Genomic DNA, 21,731 nt, shown 5'->3' with positions numbered 1-21,731 from the left:
AATAATGAGACGTGAGGTGAAGGAATAAGATCTCGCCCTGTGAAAACTGGAACCTTATTATGGATCACAAGTTGAATGAGATACCACAAGAATAATCTGTCAGTCGGACCAGCTTCCAGGCAGAAACTCTGCACGTGTTAAAACTCAAGGTCCGTGTAAATATATGGGACAGTCTACCATTTGCTCTTTCCCCAGGCTCCAGGGTGTCTGCCGATAACGACAGGGAGGAGTGAGGAGAGCATCCCGACCTCAAGAGGAGCCATTAAACAGCAGGGAGGAAGGTGATTGATAGCTACACACCAGGGCAGCACAAGTGGGTAGCACTGTGGCTTTACAGCTCCAGGGTCCCAGGTTCGATTCCCGGCTTGGGTCACTGTCTGTGCGGAGTCTGCACGTTCTCCCCGTGTGTGCGTGGGTTTCCTCTGGGTCCTCCGGTTTCCTCCCACAGTCCAAAGACGTGCAGGTTAGGGTGGATTGGCTATGCTAAATTGCCCTTGGTGTCCAAAAAGGTTAGGAGGGGTTATTGGGTTAAGGGTGGAAGTGAGGGCTTAAATGGGTCGGTGCAGACTCGATGGGCCGAATGGCCTCCTTCTGCACTGTATGTTCTATGTTCTTATATCAGATCACCAATATCAATAATTGCAAGACAACGTGTGCCTTTGTAGTGATTGGATAGTTTAATTAAGTATGTAGAACTTTGATGTGATTGGTTAATTATTCTCAAACGGGCAGCAGGGTGGTGCAGTGGTTAGCACTTCTGCCTCACGGCACCGAGGTCCCAGGTTCGATCCCGGCTCTGGGTCACTGTCTGTGTGGAGTTTGCACATTCTCCCCGTGTCTGCGTGGGTTTCACCCCCACAACCCAAAGATGAGCAGGGTAGGTGGATTGGCCATGCTAAATCGCCCCTTCATTGGAAAAATGAATTGGGCACACTAAATGTATTATTTTTTTCAATTCTCATTAACTATGCATGGTGGCATATGCTAATTTCTTGTAACCGAATCTCAAAGTATAGCTGCCTGCATCATTCTTGAATCAGGCTTCTGTGACATCACTCCTGCAATGCCACCAGCCCGTGATATAGCATTATAATAAAGGCCAGGTTTTAACTCTTAAGAGTCTTTGTCTGATTTGTCAAGAGTGGAAGAGAGGAGTACACTCAAGTCGAATAGCTGTACTATTCTTCGCAACAGCCACGGTTGCATTACTTTTCCGGTTAGATTTTTGTTTCTTAAAGGAATCTATATTTTATGTAAATATGTAATAATTCCTCAATTTCTAGCGATTGCCGGTCTATTGTCATGCGTTTTATTGAAATAGTCCAATCTATCACAACTTCTTCCTCATCCATGACAGTTTCCTTTTATGAGAAACACCAGATGAATCAAAAGAACAACGTAACCACCATAGCCCATCTTCATGGCAACGTGGCATGCTTTGGGAGGGTTCCAAACAGATATAGGAATTAAATATCTTGCAACATCCAAACACCCTTTCACTCATTGGTCCTTATGAAACTTGGAACCAGGTAATCGCAACAAGGTTGAATGGCCTCTCCGCAGTATGAATTTGCCACAGTCTCCATTGGTGGGATGCATCACCGAATGTCTCCCCTACTCAGAACAGGTGAATGGCCTCTCCCTGGTGTGAACTCGCTGGTGTGTCCGCAGGCTGGATAGCCAAGTGAATTCCTTCCCACACTGAGAGCAGATGAACGGCCTCTCCCCAGTGTGAACTCGCTGGTGTCTCTGCATGCTGGATAACTGAGAGAATTCCTTCCCACACTGAGAGCAGGTGAACGGCCTCTCCCCACTGTGAACCCGCTGGTGGCTCCGCAGGTGGGATAACCGAGTGAATTCCTTCTCACACTGAGAGCAGGTGAACGGCCTCTCCCCACTGTGAACTCGCTGGTGGCTCCGCAGGTTGGATAACTGAGCAAATCCCTCCCCACACTGATAGCAGGTGAACGGCCTCTCCCCAGTGTGAACTCGCTGGTGTGTCTCCAGGCTGGATAACCGAGTGAATCCCTTCCCACAGTGTGAGCAGGTGAACGGCTTCTCCCCAGTGTGAACTCGCTGGTGTGCCCTCATGCTGGATAACCGAGTGAATTCGTTCCCACACTGAGGGCAGGAAAATGGCCTTTCCCCAGTGTGAACTAGCTGGTGAGTCTGCAGTTGGGACAACCGAGTGAATCCCTTCCCACACTGAGAGCAGATGAATGGTCTCTCCCCAGTGTGAATTCGCTGGTGTTTCCGAAGATCGGATAATTGAGTGCATCCCTTCCCACACTGAGAGCAGATGAATGGTCTCTCCCCAGTGTGACTGCGTCGATGAATATCCAGCTCAGATGGGCATCTAAACCCCTTCCCACAATCCCAACATTTCCACGGTTTCTCCATTTTTTGGGTCTCCTTGTGTCTCTCCAGGTCAGATAATTGGTTGAAGTCTCGTGCACACACAGAACACAGATAGGGTTTCCACTTTGCTGTAAATGGTGCAATGTTTTTTCATTCGACTGTGTGTGTGTGTGCACGTGTGTCTCTCGGTGCTATTTTCGTCCCACTGCAGTTTAAAATCTTTTGAAGCCAACAGATCAGGCAAACATTTCTTTTTCTACACTCAAAGGCCGATATATTCAGGCCCCGGTGATTTGAGTGACTCTTTCATAGAGATATGACATTTGAGATTTCAGTCTGCAATTCCTCCTTGTCTTAATATCCTGTAGAAACAATTTACAAAAGACATCACTGTCAGTACAGGATAGAAACTCAGAACAGACAATTCTAGTTTCTCTGGAACATTCTTTCCTCTCTCATTCCCCAAAAGCTGTAAATCTCAATCCCACACACTCTCCCTCCATTCTCAATCTGCTGTATCTAATATTCACCCTCCCAATTCTCCTGAAGGTGCTCATTCAGGCTGATTGACAGATCCAAGCTCACTGCTTCCTGTCTTGGACACAGAGATTATAATAAATAGGCGCTGCAGTTGGCCATTCAGCCCATCGAGCATGCTGAACCAGTGAATGAGATCATTGCCCGATGTACCTCAGCATCGTATGTCTGCACATCCCCCCCATATCCCTTGATATCTTCAATATCTAGAAACGTATCAATCTCTGTCTTGAAAATACTTGATGATGGGGGGCCCATAGGCCTCTAGGGTACAGAATCCCAAAGCTTCACCACATCCTTGAGTGAAGAAATTCCTCATCTTCGTTGTCTCTCCAATTTACTGTCTGTTCCACATAACCCTTTCCACACAGGTCTCGGGCACAGAGTCTGTCCCTGTTGCTCAGAAGGGAAGGGGGGAGAGGAGTAGAGCATTACTCATTGGAGACACCATAGTTAGGGGGCTAGATAGAAGATTCTGTGGGAACGAGAGAGACTCGCAGTTGGTGTGTTGCCTCCCAGGTGCCAGGGTCCGTGATGTCTCGGATCGTGTTTTCGGGATCCTTAAGGGGGAGGGGAGCAGCCACAAGTCGTGGTCCACATAGGTACCAACGACATAGGTAGGAAAAGGGATAGGGATGTAAGGCAGGAATTCAGGGAGCTAGGGTGGAAACTTAGATCTAGGACAGAGTTATTATCTCTGGGTTGTTACCCGTGCCACGTGCTAGCGAGACGGGGAATAGGGAGAGGAGTTGAACACGTGGCTACAGGGATGGTGCAGGAGGGAGGATTTCAGATTTCTGGATAATTGGGGCTCATTCTGGGGTAGGTGGGACCTCTACAAACAGGATGGTCTACACCTGGACCAGAGGGGTACCAATATCCTGGGGGGAGAAATTTGCTAATGCTCTTCGGGAGGGTTTAAATTAGTTCAGCAGGGGATTGGGAACCTGAATTGTCCTCCAGTATACAGGAGGTTGAGAGTAGTGAGGTCATGAGTAAGGTTTCAAAGTTGCAGGAGTGTACCGGCAGGAAGGAAGGTGGTTTAAAGTGTGTCTTCTTCAATGCCAGGAGCATCCGGAATAAGGTGGGTGAACTTGCGGCATGGGTTGGTACATGGGACTTCGATGTTGTGGCCATTTCGGAGACATGGATAGAGCAGGGACAGAAATGGTTGTTGCAGGTGCCGGGGTTTACATGTTTCAGTAAGCTCAGGGAAGGTGGTAAAAGAGGGGGAGGGGTGGCATTGTTAGTCAAGGACAGTATTACGGTAGCAGAAAGGACGTTTGATGAGGACTCGTCTACTGAGGTAGAATGGGCTGAGGTTAGAAACAGTAAAGGAGAGGTCACCCTGTTAGGGGTTTTCTAGAGGCCTCTGAAAAGTTCCAGAGATGTAGAGGAAAGGATTGCAAAGATGATTCTGGATTGGAGCGAAAGTAACAGGGTAGTTGTTATGGGGGACTTTAACTTTCCAAATATTGACTGGAAACACTATAGTCCAAGTACTTTAGATGGGTCCGTTTTTGTCCAATGTGTGCAGGAGGGTCTCCTGACACAGTATGTAGATAGGCCAACGAGAGGCGAGGTCAATTTGGATTTGGTACTGGGTAATGAACCAGGACAGGTGTTAGATTTGGAGGTAGGTGAGCACTTTGGTGATAGTGACCACAATTCGATTGCGTTTACTTTAGTGATGGAAAGGGATAGGTAAATACTGCTGGGCAAGAGTTATTTCTGGGGGAAAGGCAATTATGATGCGAAGAGGCAAGACTTAGGATGCATTGGATGGAGCGGAAAACTGCAGGGGATGGGCACAATGGAAATGCGGAGCTTATCCAAGGAACAGTTACTGCGTGTCCTTGATAAGTACGTACCTGTCAGGCAGGGAGGAAGTGGTCAAGCGAGGGAACCGTGGTTTACTAAAGCAGTCGAAACACTTGTCAAGAGGAAGAAGGAGGCTTATGTAAAGATGAGACATGAAGGTTCAGTTAGGGCGCTTGAGAGTTACAAGTTTGCTAGGAAGGACCTAAAGAGAGAGCTAAAAAGAGCCAGGAGGGGACATGAGAAGTCTTTGGCAGGTACGATCAAGGATAACCCTAAAGCTTTCTATAGATATGTCAGGAATAAAAGAATGACTAGGGTACAAGTAGGGCCAGTCAAGGACAGTAGTGGGAAGTTGTGCATGGAGTCCGAGGAGATAGGAGAGGTGCTAAATGAATATTTTTCGTCAGTATTCACACAGGAAAAAGACAATGTTGTCGAGGAGAATACTGAGATCCAGGCTACTGGACTAGAAGGGCTTGAGGTTCATAAGGAGGAGGTGTTAGCAATTCTGGAAAGTGTGAAAATAGATAAGTCCCCTGGGCCGGATGGGATCTATCCTAGGATTCTCTGGGAAGCGAGGAGGAGATTGCCTTTGGCTTTGATCTTTAAGTCATCTTTGTCTACAGGAATAGTGCCAGTAGACTGGAGGATAGCAAATGTTGTCCCCTTGTTCAAGAAGGGGAGTAGAGACAACCCCGGTAACTATAGACCAGTGAGCCTTACTTTTGTTGTGGGCAAAGTCTTGGAAAGGTTTATAAGAGATAGGATGTATAATCATCTGGAAAGGAATAATTTGATTAGAGATAGTCAACACGGTTTTGTGAAGGGTAGGTCATGCCTCACAAACCTTATTGAGTTCTTTGAGAAGGTGACCAAACAGCTGGATGAGGGTAAAGCAGTTGATGTGGTGTATATGGATTTCAGTAAAGCGTTTGATAAGGTTCCCCACGGTAGGCTACTGCAGAAAATAAGGTGGCATGGGCTTCAGGGTGATTTCGCAGGTTGGATCAGAAATGGGCTAGCTGGAAGAAGACAAAGGGTGGTGGTTGATGGGAACTGTTCAGACTGGAGTCCAGTTACAAGTGGTGTACCACAAGGATCTGTTTTGGGGCCAATGCTGTTTGTCATTTTTATAAATGACTTGGACGAGGGCGTAGAAGGATGGGTGAATAAATTTGCAGATGACACTAAAGTCAGTGGAGTTGTGGACAGTGCGGAAGGATGTTACAAGTTACAGAGGAACATAGATAAGCTGCAGCGTTGGGCTGAGAGGTGGCAAATGGAGTTTAATGCAGAAAAGTGTGAGGTGATTCATTTTGGAAGGAATAACAGGAAGACAGAGTACTGGGCTAATGGTAAGATTCTTGGCAGTGTGGATGAGCAGAGAGATCTCGGTGTCCATGTGCATCGATCCCTGAAAGTTGCCACCCAGGTTGAGAGGGTTGTTAAGAAGGCGTACCGTGTGTTAGCTTTTATTGGTAGAGGGATTGAGTTTCGGAGCCATGAGGTCATGTTGCAGCTGTACAAAACTCTGGTGCGGCCGCATTTGGAGTATTGCGTGCAATTCTGGTTGCCGCATTATAGGAAGGATGTGGACGCGTTGGAAAGGGTGCAGAGGAGATTTCCCAGAATGTTGCCTGGTATGGAGGGAAGATCTTATGAGGGAAGGCTGAGGGACTTGAGGCTGTTTTTGTTAGAGAGAAGGTTAAGAGGTAACTTAATTGAGGCATACAAGATGATCAGAGGATTAGATAGGGTGGACAGTGAGAGCCTTTTTCCCCGGATGGTGATGTCTAGCACGAGGGGACATAGCTTTAAATTGAGGGGAGATAGATATAGGACAGATGTCAGAGGTAAGTTCTTTACTCAGAGAGTAGTAAGGGCGTGGAATGCCCTGCCTGCAACAGTAGTGGACTCGCCAACACTAAGGGCATTCAAATGGTCATTGGATAGACATATGGACGATAAGGGAATAGTGTAGATGGGCTTCAGAGTGGTTTCACAGGTCGGCGCAACATCGAGGGCCGAAGGGCCTGTACTGCGCTGTAATACATAGAACATACAGTGCAGAAGGAGGCCATTCAGCCCATCGAGTCTGCACCAACCCACTTAAGCCCTCACTTCCGCCCTATCCCCGTAACCCAATAACCCGTCCTAACCTTTTTGGTCACAAAGGGCAATTTATCATGGCCAATCCACCTAACCTGCACATCTTTGGACTGTGGGAGGAAACCGGAGCACCCGGAGGAAACCCACGCAGACACGGGGAGGATGTGCAGACTCTGCACAGACAGTGACCCAAGCTGGAATCGAACCTGGGACCCTGGAGCTGTGACGCCACAGTGCTAATCACTTGTGCTACTGTGCTGCCCCAATGTTCTATGTTCTAGTCTATCCCCCTGCCCCGCCCCCAGACTCCACTGGCCTGTGGATGAGAATTTCAGAGACCAACAACCCTCGAAGGAAACAGGTGGCACGGTAGCACAGTGGTTAGCACGGTCGCTTCACAGCTCCAAGGTCCCAGGTTCGATTCCCGGCTCGGGTCACAGTCTGTGCGGAGTCTGCATGTTCTCCACGTAGGTTGCGACAGCACAATATTACAGGACTAGAAATAATTAAAAAATTACTTTATTACAGAACCATAGATAATATATCTAATCTGTACCATATAACAACACTGGACATATCCCTGTCCAATATTAATTTACTGTCCCCTTAAATGTCAGCCACCTCCTGGGGTAACCAGCCCTTTAATTGTGAACATTAGGAAAGAGAGCATCCTTTTAGCCAGACAAATAAATGTGTCAAGCTGAGGGAGTCTTTAAGAGAGAGAGAGAGAGACCTGGGCCAAGCTTTGCAGAGTCTGCACCCTCCCTGGATTCACTTCCTTTCCCTTCAGTTGCTGCAAGTGACCAATTGAAGGTGAGAATGAGAAAAGAAATGGAAAGGGGGAGAAAAGAAAGTGTTTTACTCACAGGTGCTGGAGGCAGGAGGGAGTTTCAGACTGTGTGATCCTCAATCTTCATTCAGTGACAGAGAAGCAATAGTAGCAGCTTTGGTGGGCAGTAAGGTGCAGATCAATAAACTCATTGTCCAGCCCACTAACAATGGGAGAGCCTTGATCGGTTAAGATCCTCCAGGTTTCCCATTGGTCAGTCCCCCGCTGACAGACAATGAGGGGCGGAACCCCACGTGGGGGTGGGGGAGACTTTTCCCTCCAGCCGCGCTGAGCTGGTGACCAATGGGAAAGGCTGGAAGACCCGGACTGACAATGGTCAGTGCGTCGCTTTGTCCCGGGCCCCACCAACCCGCACATGCGCATCACCCCCCACCCAATTCCACACATGCGCATCATCCTCCCAAACTCTGCACATGCGCATTCCCCATCCGGAAACCACACAAGCATGACTCATTCAACAATCACACATGCGCATTGCCCTCAAAATTCGCACATGCGTACCTCCGACGTCCATCCATTCATCATTTCCGGTGAAGATTGAGCTTCACATAGACTGAAACTTCCCCCTGTCTCCAACATCTGTGAGTAAAACACATAAACCCTCCCACAATAACAAAGATACTAAAGAATCACAACCACAATAGATCCAAGGGGATATTCCTCAATAAGACGGAGGACCCTGAGGATTAACCCCACGGCCAGACTGTCGTTACCCTCAGGATATCTTCAAAATGAGGAGAAGAAAAGAAGGGCCAACAAGGAAATGGGGATCGAATGTCCCTCCCACATTATAGACCCACCCGTGAAGACCTGCATCCACCACCCACCCTTCGGCAATGACACCACTCGGTTCTGCCATGATTAACGCTTGGATAAGAACATAAGAACTAGGAGCAGGAGTCGGCCATCTGGCCCCTCGAGCTTGCTCCACCATTCAATGAGATCATGGCTGATGTTTTGTGGACTCAGCTCCACTTTCCGGCCCGAACACCATAACCCTTAATCCCTTTATTCTTCAAAAAACTATCTATCTTTATCTTAAAAACATTTACTGAAGGAGCCTCTACTGCTTCACTGGGCAAGGAATTCCATAGATTCACAACCCTTTGGGGTTGAAGTTCTTCCTAAGCTCAGTCCTAAATCTACTTCCCCTTATTTTGAGGCTATGCCCCCTAGTTCTGCTTTCACCCGCCGGTGGAAACAACCTGCCCGCATCTATCTTATCTATTCCCTTCATAATTTTAGATGTTTCTATAAGATCCCCCCTCATCCTTCTAAATTCCAACGAGTACAGTCCCAGTCTACTCAACCTCTCCTCATAATCCAACCCCTTCAGCTCTGGGATTAACCTAGTGAATCTCCTCTGCACACCCTCCAGTACCAGTACGTCCTTTCTCAAGTAAGGAGACCAAAACTGAACACAATACTCCAGGTGTGGCCTCACTAACACCTTATACAATTGCAGCATAACCTCCCTAGTCTTAAACTCCATCCCTCTAGCAATGAAGGACAAAATTCCATTTGCCTTCTTAAATACCTGTTGCACCTATAAACCAACCTTTTGCGACTCATGCACTAGCACACCCAGGTCTCTCTGCACAGCAGCATGTTTTAATATTTTATCATTTAAATAATAATCCCTTTTGCTGTTGTTCCTACCAAAATGGATAACCTCACATTTGTCAACATTGTATTCCATCTGCCAGACCCTAGCCCATTTACTTAGCCTATCCAAATCCCTCTGCAGACTTCCAGTATCCTCTGCACTTTTTGCTTTACCACTTATCTTAGTGTCGTCTGCAAACTTGGACACATTGCCCTTGGTCCCCAACTCCAAATCATCTATGTAAATTGTGACCAATTGTGGGCCCAACACTGATCCCTGAGGGACACCACTAGATACTGATTGCCAACCAGAGAAACACCCATTAATCCCCACTCTTTGCTTTCTATTAATTACCCAATCTTACTACTTTCCCCTTAATGCCATGCATCTTTATCTTATGCAACAACCTTTTGTGTGGCACCTTGTCAAAGGCTTTCTGGAAATCCAGATATACCACATCCATTGGCTCCCTGTTATCTACTACACTGTTAATGTCCTCAAAAAATTCCACTAAATTAGTTAGGCACGACCTGCCCTTTATGAACCCATGTTGCGTCTGCCCAATGGGACAATTTCCATCCAGATGCCTCACTATTTCTTCCTTGATGATAGATTCCAGCATCTTCCCTACTACCGAAGTTAAATAGAAGAAAGACGAGGGATAATCAGCACACGGCACATCTACCATAACTGAGATAATATAATACGAGTCCCTGGGACACTCGAGGAGAAGAAGAAGATATTCAATCGGCGCTCACAGAATAACAACTCCCTTCAACAGGATAAAAGATAACAAATTAGGGCAACAACACCATAAGAATGTAAGAACATAAGAACTAGGAACAGGAGTAGGCCATCTGGCCCCTCGAGCCTGCTCCGCCATTTAATGAGATCATGGCTGATCTTTGTGGACTCAGCTCCACTCTCCAGCCCCTACACCATATCCCCAAATCCCTTTATTCTTCAGAAAGGTATCTATCTTTTTCTTATAAACGTTTAAAGAAGGAGCCTCAACTGCTTCACTGGGCAAGGAATTCCAGAGATTCACAACCCTTTGGGTGAAGAAGTTCCTCCTACACTCCGTCCTAAATCTACTTCCCCTTATTTTGAGGCTATGCCCCCTAGTTCTGCTTTCCCCGACCAGTGGAAATAACCTGCCCGCATCTATCCTATCTATTCAATAAGATCCCCCCGCATCCTTCTAAACTCCAATGAGTACAGTCCCAGTCTACTCAACCTCTCGTCAGAATCTAATCCCCTCAACTCTGGGATCAACCTAGTGAATCTCCTCTGCACTCCCTCCAGTGCCAATATGTCCTTTCTCAGGTAAGGAGACCAAAACTGAACACAATACTCCAGATGCAGCCTCACCAACACCTTATACAATTGCAGCATAACCTCCCTAGTCTTGAACTCCATCCCTCTAGCAATGAAAGACAAAACTCGATTAGCCTTCTTAATCACCTGTTGCACCTGCACACCAACTTTTTGTGACTCGTGCACCAGCACACCCAGGTCCCTCTGCACAGCAGCATGTTTTAACATCTTACCGTTTAAATAATAATCCATTCTGCTGTTATTCCTCCCAAAATGGATAGCCTCACACTTGGCAACATTGAATTCCATCTGCCAGACCCTAGCCCATTCACCTAACCTATCCAAATCCTTCTGCAGACTTCCGGTATCCTCTGCACTTTTTGCTTTACCACTTATCTTAGTGTCGTCTGCAAACTTTGACACATTGCACTTGGTCCCCCACTCCAAATCGTCTATGTAAATTGTGAACAACTGCGGGCCCAACACTGATCCTTGAGGGACCCCACTAGTTACAGGTTGCCAACCAGAGAAACACCCATTTATCCCCACTCTCTGCTTTCTGTTAGTTAACCAATCCTCTACCCATGCTACCACTTTACCCTCAATGCCATGCATCTTTAGTTTATGCAGCAACCTTTTGTGTGGCACCTTGTCAAAAGCTTTCTGGAAATCCAGATATACCACATCTATTGGCTCCCCGTTATCTACTGCACTGATAACGTCCTCCAAAAATTCTACCAAATTAGTCAGACACGACCTACCCTTTGTGAACCCATGCTGCGTCTGCCCAATGGGACAATTTCCCTCCAGATGCCCCGCTAGTGCCTCCTTAATGATAGATTCCAGCATTTTCCCTACAACCGACATTTTCCCTACAACCAAAGTTAAGCTTACCGGCCTATAATTACCCGCTTTCTGCCGACCTCCTTTTTTAAACAGTGGTGTCACGCTTGCTACTTTCCAATCCTCTGGGACCACCCCAGAGTCTAGTGAATTTTGATAAATTATCACTAGTGCGTTTACAATTTCCCTAGCCATCTCTTTTAACACTCTGGGATGCATCCATCAGGGCCAGGAGACTTGTCTACCTTTAGCCCCATTAGCTTGCCCAATACTGCCTCCTTAGTGATTACAATCATCTCAAGGTCCTCACCTATCATATCTTTATTTCCATCAGTCACTGGCATGTTATTTGTGTCCTCCACTGTGAAGACTGACCCAAAAAACCTGTTCAGCTCCTCAGCCATTTCCCCGTCTCCTATTATTAAATCTCCCTTCTCATCTTCCAAAGGACCAATATTTACCTTAGCCACTCTTTTTTGTCTTATAGATTTGTAGAAGCTTTTACGATCTGCTTTTATGTTCTGAGCCAGTTTACTTTCATAGTCTACCTTACTCTTCTTTATAGCTTTTTTAGTAGCTTTCTGTTGTCCCCTAAAGACTTCCCAGTCCTCTAGTCTCCCACTCATTTTTGCCACTTTGTATGTTTTTTCCTTCAATTTGATACTCTCCCTCACCTCCTTAGATATCCACGGTCGATTTTTCCCCTTTCTACCGTCTTTCATTTTTGTCGGTATGAACCATTTCTGAACACTGTGAAAGATCATTCTGAAGGTTCTCCACTGTTCCTCAACTGCTTCACCATGAAGTCTTTGCTCCCAGTCTACCTAAGCTAGTTCTTCTCTCATCCCATTGTAATCGCCTTTGTTTAAGCACAAAACACTAGTGTTTGATTTTACCTTGTCATCCTCCAACTGTATTTTAAATTCCACCATATTGTGGTCGCTCCTTCCAAGAGGATCCCGAACTATGCGATCATTAATCAATCCTGCCTCATTACACAGGACCAGATCTAGGACCGCTTGTTCCCTTGTAGGTTCCATTACATACTGTTCCAGGAAATTATCCCGGGCACATTCTATAAACTCCTCCTCAAGGCTGCCTTTACCAACCTGGTTAAACCAATCGATATGCAGATTAAAATCTCCCATGAGAACCGCTGTACCATTTCTACATGCATCCGTTATTTCTTTGCTTATTGCCTGCCCTACCATCCGGTTACTATTTGGTGGCCTATAGACTACATGATAGGGAAAGAGTCCGGATTAGAGCCTGAGTTAGTCCGAGCTGCAAACTATCCCTCCAAATCCTTGCCCTTCATGGATTTAACAAAGGCCAACGCAGTAGTTGGATTATCGAAAAACTTAACGGAGTTGTCAGATACAATTTTCAGGGTCGCAGGATAAAGTATGACATAATTCACTCACAGCGCCTTGAGTTCCCTTCGAACTTCATTGAAGCCGCAATGCTTCATTTGCTTGGCTGCTGAAAAGTCCTGGAATAGGAAATATTCTCTCCCTCATGGAACCGGGTTCCTCCTTTCCTGACCGGTCTTCAGGACCTTTGTCATGGGAGTGTCCCTTTAAGATATATTTTTGTCTTATCACATGGCTTCAGTGATGTCATTGTGTGGGTGAAGCTGGGTTGTGGCTCTGGGAGTGGGTTTTACTTTCACTTTGGTTTGGGGCTGTTTTGGTGGCTCTGAGATTTTTGCTTTCGTTTTCACATTTGGCTGCTGTAAGAAAGCAAAGTCTTGGCCTGTCTCTCTATCGTCAGTTTAAAAGCTGTTTCCAGATTACTTGATAACTTGAAAAGAAATAATTGCTTTCTGGAAGGAATTCAAACCTGCTAATTTGGAAAGGAAACAAGAGCATCCAAACCAGGTCTTGAGTGCTGTGTGCTGGGCTACAGCTTTGAACAGGAGGTACTGGTTTATGGGATCTTGTTATTAAATTGGAACAGTTAAAGGGGGGAATTTATTAAGGGTGATACATAGATTCCTGTAGCTGTGTGGGGTATTTATGTTTGTAGTTGATAAAAATGCTTAGTGTGTGTGTTTATAAAAATGTTAACTACATTTGTAGAATAAAGCTTGTTTTGATGAAAAGTGCTTAAGGCCTCTGTCGAATAACACCTGAAAGGCAGCCCTTGTGCTCATCGGAACCAAAATCAATAAACAATTGTCGGTCAGGTGAACTCCATGATCTACTTTGGAGTTTTCTAAACCCTGGCCCATAACACCTTTCAAGTTGTGGAAGTGAATGTTTACAGGCCTGGGATGAAAACTATCCCTCGGCCTCAGACAGGATCCGATGCCCTTTCTAATTTGAAACCCCCAGGCTTCACACCCAGCTTGAGAACACGTGGCAGCCGGTCCTCGAAGAATCTAATGGGAGCCTTACCCTCCACACCTTCTGGTAGGCCGACGACTCAGATGTTTCTTCTCTGACCCTCTGTTCTCAAAAGACCTCCAGGAGTCCACCACACCACTCGGGACGGTTTTCCAAGGATTGAATTGTTCCCTCTGCCGAGGAGGCATCTTGCTCAATGTTCAGGATTCTCTCCTCCGGATCATCGAGTCTCTTCATGGTGTTTTGCAGCTCGGCCTCATGAGCTCACAGATATTGAATCAGCACGCACTGGTCAATAACACGGAGAATGTCGGCAGTCAACATCTTTGCCACCTCCGAGAGAGCCCCGGAAAGCACAGGGTCAAAAGACCTCAAAAGGGTCAGGCCGCCATGTTGAAAAGGCGTCTCAAAGTTAATCATGGCCTTCGTCTGGGGGGCAGTGGGGAAAGAGTCCCTAGTATACGCAAGACCATCTTACAGTGGGGGTGCGACGTGGGAGGCCTGGCCCTACTTAACCTCATATTCTACCACTGGGGCGGCCAAAGCGGTGAGGGGGTGGCTGAGGGAACCGGAGGCAGACTGGGTCCAAATGGAGGAAGCCTCCTGCACGGGGACATCTCTCAGAGTGCTGGCCACCGCAACACCCCCCAGCCCACACACACGCTCCAGGAGCTCAGTGGTACTGGCCACATTAAGGACATGGAACCAGTTTAGGTGCCACTTCAAACATAGTGTGATGTCCATAGAGGCCCCCATCTGCAACAACCACAGGTTCAAACAGGTGAGGATAGATTTGGTACATGGAGGGAGGACTAAAGGAGGGGCACTGAGAGTAGACCCCGAGGGAACACTCAGGGAGGCTCCAGCTCCTGAAGGGGAATGAGCTCAGGCGCATGCAGCTGCGCAACTTTCTCCATAAGGAGACAAGAATGTTCCCCCAGAGACCTAGGCACACATTTCTGGATACAATGGTGGTACTGGACTGGTTAGGGAATGGCAAGTATGGTGACATCCACGAACAACTCAGAGAAAAGGTCATTCATCACCACATTCAACAGCCGTCTTATAGTACTTGCAAGTTGGACATGGAGATAGGGGGGAGGACTCTGGATCGAGGTGCTGCACTGGATCAACTCCTCCTGCGCCAGGCTAAATCTGATGCAACTCAAGATGGAGCATACCTTACCAAGATACGTATCAACGGGTTCTTCCCAGAGGTGGAGGACAAGCGTGCGCCAACCACACCCACATGTTCTGGTCCTGCCCCAGATTTTGAGTTCTGGATGGCCTTCTTCGAGGCTATGCCAGGCTGGTGGGGATCGAGATGCTGCCGTGCCCGCATTGTGGCAGTTTTCGGGGAGTCGGAGCATCCAGGGCTCTGGACAGGGATGTGGCGCAGACGCTTTTGGCCTTCGCCTCACTGACTGATAGCCAGGCGGAGATTTCTGCTAGGTTGGAATTCGGCAGCGCCACACAGGGCCTCGGAATAGCCCTCCGATCTGGCCGGGTTTCTGCCACGAGAGAAAATAAAGTTTGTGATGAGGGAGTCCAAGGAGAGATTCCACGACACATGGAAGAGGTTCGTAAGCCTCTTCACAGACCTATTCGCAGCCAACAGCTAACTGGGGGGAGCAGCTAGGAAAGGTGTGGGGGGCGGGGGGGCGGGGGTAGGGACCACCGGCTGCATGAAAGGGAGGCCACAAAGAACAGAGCTGGAAGGCACCACTACTTTGAAACGGCGGATGAAGCGTGGACTTTTATTGTAGAAGAAAAATTGGAATGATTGGATTATGAAAATGAACGTTTGGACAAAGTGGTGGGGCGAATGGGGGGGGGGGCGAAGAGGGGTTTTATGTTTTAATCCTGCGGTATGGTAACTTTTCTTTCTCCCACAGGTGGTGATGGGGGGAGGTGGGGAGGGAGAGAAGATGGGGCGTGGGCCATGGGAGGCGGGGCCGAGGGAGAGGCGCGGGCTTGGTTCCCGCGCTATGATAATTATGGCGGGAATAGAGAAGCAGGAAGGAGGGGGCGTCGCACGGTGCGAGCCGTGATCACGGGGGGAAGCTGAGGTCAGCCAGAGTTTGCTGACTTCTGGGAGCAACATGGGGGGAGTAATTACGCTAGCGGGGGGTCTAGCAGGGGGGGGGGGGGGGAGGGGGGAATTACTGGGTTGCTGCTGCTGGGGAAAGGGGGGAGTGGGTACGGGAAAGGATGGGCGGGGGGGCACCGTCTGGGAGAGATACAGCTGCGTGGGAACTGGGTGAGAAGCTGGAAAAAGATGATGGCTAACCGGCAAGGGGGGGGGGTGGGAAGCCCCCCAACTCGGCTGATCACGTGGAACGTGAGGGGGCTTAACGGGCCGATAAAGAGGGCACGAGTACTCGCACACCTTAAGAAACTTAAAGCAGATGTGGTTATGCTACAGGAAACGCACCTGAAACTGATAGACCAGGTTAGGTTGCGCAAAGGATGGGTGGGGCAGGTGTTCCATTCGGGGCTGGATGCGAAAAACAGGGGGGTGGCTATATTAGTGGGGAAGCGGGTAATGTTCGAGGCGAAGACTATAGTGGCGGATAACGGGGGCAGATACGTGATGGTGAGTGGCAAATTACAGGGAGAGATGGTGGTTTTGGTAAACGTGTATGCCCCGAACTGGGACGATGCCAACTTTATGAGGCGAATGCTAGGACGCATCCCAGACCTAGAGACCGGAAAGCTGATAATGGGGGGAGACTTTAACACGGTGTTGGAACCAAGGCTGGATAGGTCGAAGTCCAGGACTGGTAGGAGGCCGGCAGCAGCCAAGGTGCTTAAGGATTTTATGGAGCAGATGGGAGGGGTGGACCCGTGGAGATTCAGTAGACCTAGGAGTAAGGAGTTCTCGTTTTTCTCCTATGTCCATAAAGTCTATTCACGCATAGACTTTTTTGTGTTGGGTAGGGCATTGATCCCGAGGGTGAGGGGAACGGAATATACGGCTATAGCCATTTCGGATCATGCCCCACACTGGGTAGACTTGGAGATAGGGGAGGAAACAAGAGGGCGCCCACCCTGGAGAATGGACATGGGACTAATGGCGGATGAGGGGGTGTGCCTAAGGGTGAGGGGATGCATTGAAAAGTACTTGGAACTCAATGACAATGGGGAGGTTCAGGTGGGAGTGGTCTGGAAGGCGTTGAAGGCGGTGGTTAGGGGGGAGTTGATATCAATAAGGACACATAAAGGGAAGCAGGAGAGTAAGGAACGGGAGCGGTTGCTGCAAGAACTTTTGAGGGTGGATAGACAATATGCGGAAGCACCGGAGGAGGGACTGTACAGGGAAAGGCAAAGGCTGCATGTGGAATTTGACTTGCTGACTACAGGCACTGCAGAGGCACAATGGAGGAAGGCGCAGGGTGTACAGTATGAATATGGAGAGAAGGCGAGCAGATTGCTGGCACACCAATTGAGGAAAAGGGGAGCAGCGAGGGAAATGGGGGGGGTGAGGGACGAGGAAGGAGAGACGGAGCGGGGAGCGGAGAGAGTGAACGAAGTGTTCAAGACATTTTATAAAAAATTGTATGAAGCTCAACCCCCGGATGGGAGGGAGAGAATGATGGATTTTTTGGATCGGCTGGAAATTCCCAAGGTGGAAGAGCAGGAAAGGGTGGGACTGGGAGCACAGATCACGGTAGAAGAAGTGGTGAAAGGAATTAGGAATATGCAGACGGGAAAGGCCCCGGGACCGGACGGATTCCCAGTTGAATTTTACAGAAAATATTTGGACTTGCTCGTCCCGCTACTGACGAGGACCTTTAACGAGGCAAAGGAAAGGGGACAACTGCCCCCGACTATGTCAGAAGCAACGATATCGCTTCTCTTAAAGAAGGAAAAGGATCCACTACAATGCGGGTCCTACAGACCAATTTCCCTCCTCAATGTGGATGCCAAGGTCCTGGCCAAGGTAATGGCAATGAGAATAGAGGAATGTGTCCCGGGGGTGGTTCATGAGGACCAAACTGGGTTTGTGAAGGGGAGACAGCTGAACACGAATATACGGAGGCTGTTAGGGGTAATGATGATGGCCCCACCAGAGAGTGAAACGGAGATAGTAGTGGCGATGGATGCCGAGAAAGCATTTGATAGAGTGGAATGGGATTATCTGTGGGAGGTGTTGAGGAGATTTGGGTTTGGAGAGGGGTATGTTAGATGGGTGCAGCTGTTGTATAGGGCCCCAGTGGCGAGTGTGGTCACGAATGGACGGGGATCGGCATATTTTCGGCTCCATAGAGGGACAAGGCAGGGATGTCCTCTGTCCCCATTACTGTTTGCACTGGCGATTGAGCCCCTGGCGATAGCGCTGAGAGGTTCCAAGAGATGGAGGGGAATACTTAGGGGAGGAGAAGAACACCGGGTATCCTTATATGCGGATGATCTGCTACTATATGTGGCGGATCCAGCGGAGGGGATGCCAGAAATAATGCGGATACTTGGGGAGTTTGGGGATTTTTCAGGGTATAAATTGAACATGGGGAAGAGTGAGCTGTTTGTGGTGCATCCAGGGGAGCAGAGTAGAGAAATAGAAGACCTACCGTTGAGGAAGGTAACAAGAGACTTTCGTTACCTGGGGATCCAGATAGCTAAGAATTGGGGCACATTGCACAGGCTAAATTTGACGCGGTTGGTGGAACAGATGGAGGAAGATTTCAAGAGATGGGATATGGTAGCATTGTCAATGGCAGGGAGGGTGCAGGCGGTTAAGATGGTGGTCCTCCCGAGATTCCTCTTTGTGTTTCAGTGCCTCCCGGTGGTGATCACGAAGGCTTTTTTCAAAAGGATAGAAAAGAGTATCATGGGTTTTGTTTGGGCCGGGAAGACTCCGAGAGTGAGGAAGGGATTCTTACAGCGTAGTAGGGATAGGGGGGGGCTGGCACTACCGAGCCTAAGTGAGTATTATTGGGCCGCTAATATTTCAATGGTGAGTAAGTGGATGGGAGAGGAGGAAGGAGCGGCGTGGAAGAGATTAGAGAGGGCGTCCTGTAGGGGGACCAGCCTGCAGGCTATGGTGACAGCCCCATTGCCGTTCTCACCAAGGAACTACACCACGAGTCCGGTGGTGGTAGCTACACTGAAGATTTGGGGACAGTGGAGACGACATAGGGGAAAGACCGGAGCATTGGGGGGGTCCCCGATAAGAAACAACCATAGGTTTGCCCCGGGGGGAATGGATGGGGGATATGGAATGTGGCAAAGAGCAGGTATAACGCAATTGAAAGATCTATTTGTGGATGGGAAGTTCGCGAGTCTGGGAGCGCTGACTGAGAAATATGGGTTGCCCCAAGGGAATGCATTCAGGTACATGCAATTGAGGGCTTTTGCGAGGCAACAGGTGAGGGAATTCCCGCAGCTCCCGACACAAGAGGTGCAGGACAGAGTCATCTCGAAGAAATGGGTGGGGGACGGTAAGGTGTCGGATATATATAGGGAAATGAGGGATGAAGGGGAGACTATGGTGGACGAACTAAAAGGGAAATGGGAAGAAGAGCTAGGGGAGGAGATCGAGGAGGGGCTGTGGGCAGATGCCCTAAACAGGGTAAACTCGTCGTCCTCGTGCGCCAGGCTAAGCCTGATTCAGTTTAAGGTATTACACAGGGCACATATGACTGGAACACGGCTCAGTAAATTTTTGGGGGTGGAGGATAGGTGTGCGAGGTGCTCGAGAAGCCCAGCGAATCATACCCATATGTTTTGGTCATGCCCGGCACTACAGGGGTTTTGGACGGGGGTGACAAAGGTGCTTTCGAAAGTAGTAGGAGTCCGGGTCGAACCAAGCTGGGGGTTGGCTATATTTGGGGTTGCACAAGAGCCGGGAGTGCAGGAGGCGAGAGAGGCCGATGTTTTGGCCTTTGCGTCCCTAGTAGCCCGGCGCAGGACATTGCTAATGTGGAAAGAAGCCAAGCCCCCGGGGGTGGAGACCTGGATAAATGATATGGCGGGGTTCATAAAGTTAGAGCGGATTAAGTTCGTCCTAAGGAGGTCGGCTCAAGGGTTTACCAGGCGGTGGCAACCGTTCGTCGAATATCTTGCGGAAAGATAGATGGGGGAAAAAAGAAGGCAGCAGCAGCAGCCCAGGACTTGGGGGGGGGGGGGGGGGGTGGCCTGAGACAAGGCAGTTGCCAATTAGGGCTAGTTTTTATTTTTGTTATTTAATATTTATTTATTTGTTGTTGTTTTCTTTTGTTCTTGTTTAAATAAAAAAGGTCATTATTATCTGTATTGTTATAATGTTGTGTAAAGGATGCACAATGTACTGTGTTGGTTGACCAAAAATTTTCAATAAAATATTAAAAAAAAAAAAAAAAAGAATATCTTCTTCTTCTCCACGAGTGTCACAGGGACTCGTATTATCTTATCTCAGTTATGGTAGATGTGCCGTGTGCTGATTATCCCTCGTCTTTCTTCTATTTAACTTCGGTAGTAGCGAAGATGCTGGAATCTATCATCAAGGAAGAAATAGCGAGGCATCTGGATGGAAATTGTCCCATTGGGCAGACGCAACATGGGTTCATAAAGGGCAGATCGTGCCTAACTAATTTAGTGGAATTTTTTGAGGACATTAACAGTGTAGTAGATAACAGGGAGCCAATGGATGTGGTATATCTGGATTTCCAGAAAGCCTTTGACAAGGTGCCACACAAAAGGTTGTTGCATAAGATAAAGATGCATGGCATTAAGGGGAAAGTAGTAGGATTGGGTAATTAATAGAAAGCAAAGAGTGGGGATTAATGGGTGTTTCTCTGGTTGGCAATCAGTAGCTAGTGGTGTCCCTCAGGGATCAGTGTTGGGCCCACAACTGGTCACAATTTACATAGATGATTTGGAGTTGGGGACCAAGGGCAATGTGTCCAAGTTTGCAGACGACACTAAGATAAGTGGTAAAGCAAAAAGTGCAGAGGATACTGGAAGTCTGCAGAGGGATTTGGATAGGCTAAGTGAATGGGCTAGGGTCTGGCAGATGGAATACAATGTTGACAAATGTGAAGTTATCCATTTTGGTAGGAACAACAGCAAAAGGGATTATTATTTAAATGATAAAATATTAAAACATGCTGCTGTGCAGAGAGACCTGGGTGTGCTAGTGCATGAGTCGCAAAAGGTTGGTTTATAGGTGCAACAGGTATTTAAGAAGGCAAATGGAATTTTGTCCTTCATTGCTAGAGGGATGGAGTTTAAGACTAGGGAGGTTATGCTGCAATTGTATAAGGTGTTAGTGAGGCCACACCTGGAGTATTGTGTTCAGTTTTGGTCTCCTTACTTGAGAAAGGACGTACTGGTACTGGAGGGTGTGCAGAGGAGATTCACTAGGTTAATCCCAGAGCTGAAGGGGTTGGATTATGAGGAGAGGTTGAGTAGACTGGGACTGTACTCGTTGGAATTTAGAAGGATGAGGGGGGGGATCTTATAGAAACATCTAAAATTATGAAGGGAATAGATAAGATAGATGCGGGCAGGTTGTTTCCACCGGCGGGTGAAAGCAGAACTAGGGGGCATAGCCTCAAAATAAGGGGAAGTAGATTTAGGACTGAGCTTAGGAAGAACTTCAACCCCAAAGGGTTGTGAATCTATGGAATTCCTTGCCCAGTGAAGCAGTAGAGGCTCCTTCATTAAATGTTTTTAAGATAAAGATAGATAGTTTTTTGAAGAATAAAGGGATTAAGGGTTATGGTGTTCGGGCCGGAAAGTGGAGCTGAGTCCACAAAACATCAGCCATGATCTCATTGAATGGTGGAGCAGGCTCGAGGGGCCAGATGGCCGACTCCTGCTCCTAGTTCTTATGTTCTTATCCAAGCGTTAATCATGGCAGAACCGAGTGGTGTCATTGCCGAAGGGTGGGTGGTGGATGCAGGTCTTCACGGGTGGGTCTATAATGTGGGAGGGACATTCGATCCCCATTTCCTTGTTG

The 21,731-nt window shown here is 48.0% G+C and overlaps 1 protein-coding gene across 1 annotated transcript in view; it reads right to left on the bottom strand.

Moving 5' to 3' along the window:
- Positions 1–1,286: 1,286 nt before the first annotated feature.
- LOC140417940 (uncharacterized) overlaps positions 1,287–21,731 on the bottom strand; it is a 111,860-nt gene continuing 91,415 nt past the window's right edge. Inside the window, exon 5 of the mRNA XM_072501373.1 lies at positions 1,287–2,505. Coding sequence (XP_072357474.1) covers positions 1,615–2,505 — 891 coding nt within the window. The 3' untranslated portion in view covers positions 1,287–1,614. The remainder of the gene's footprint in view (positions 2,506–21,731) is intronic.

The sequence above is a fragment of the Scyliorhinus torazame genome, chromosome 5 (assembly GCF_047496885.1).
Source record: "Scyliorhinus torazame isolate Kashiwa2021f chromosome 5, sScyTor2.1, whole genome shotgun sequence".
Classification (NCBI taxonomy): Eukaryota; Metazoa; Chordata; class Chondrichthyes; order Carcharhiniformes; family Scyliorhinidae; genus Scyliorhinus; species Scyliorhinus torazame.
The sequence above is the reverse complement of the archived record's forward strand: the minus strand, read 5'-3'. Positions and strand labels throughout refer to the sequence as shown.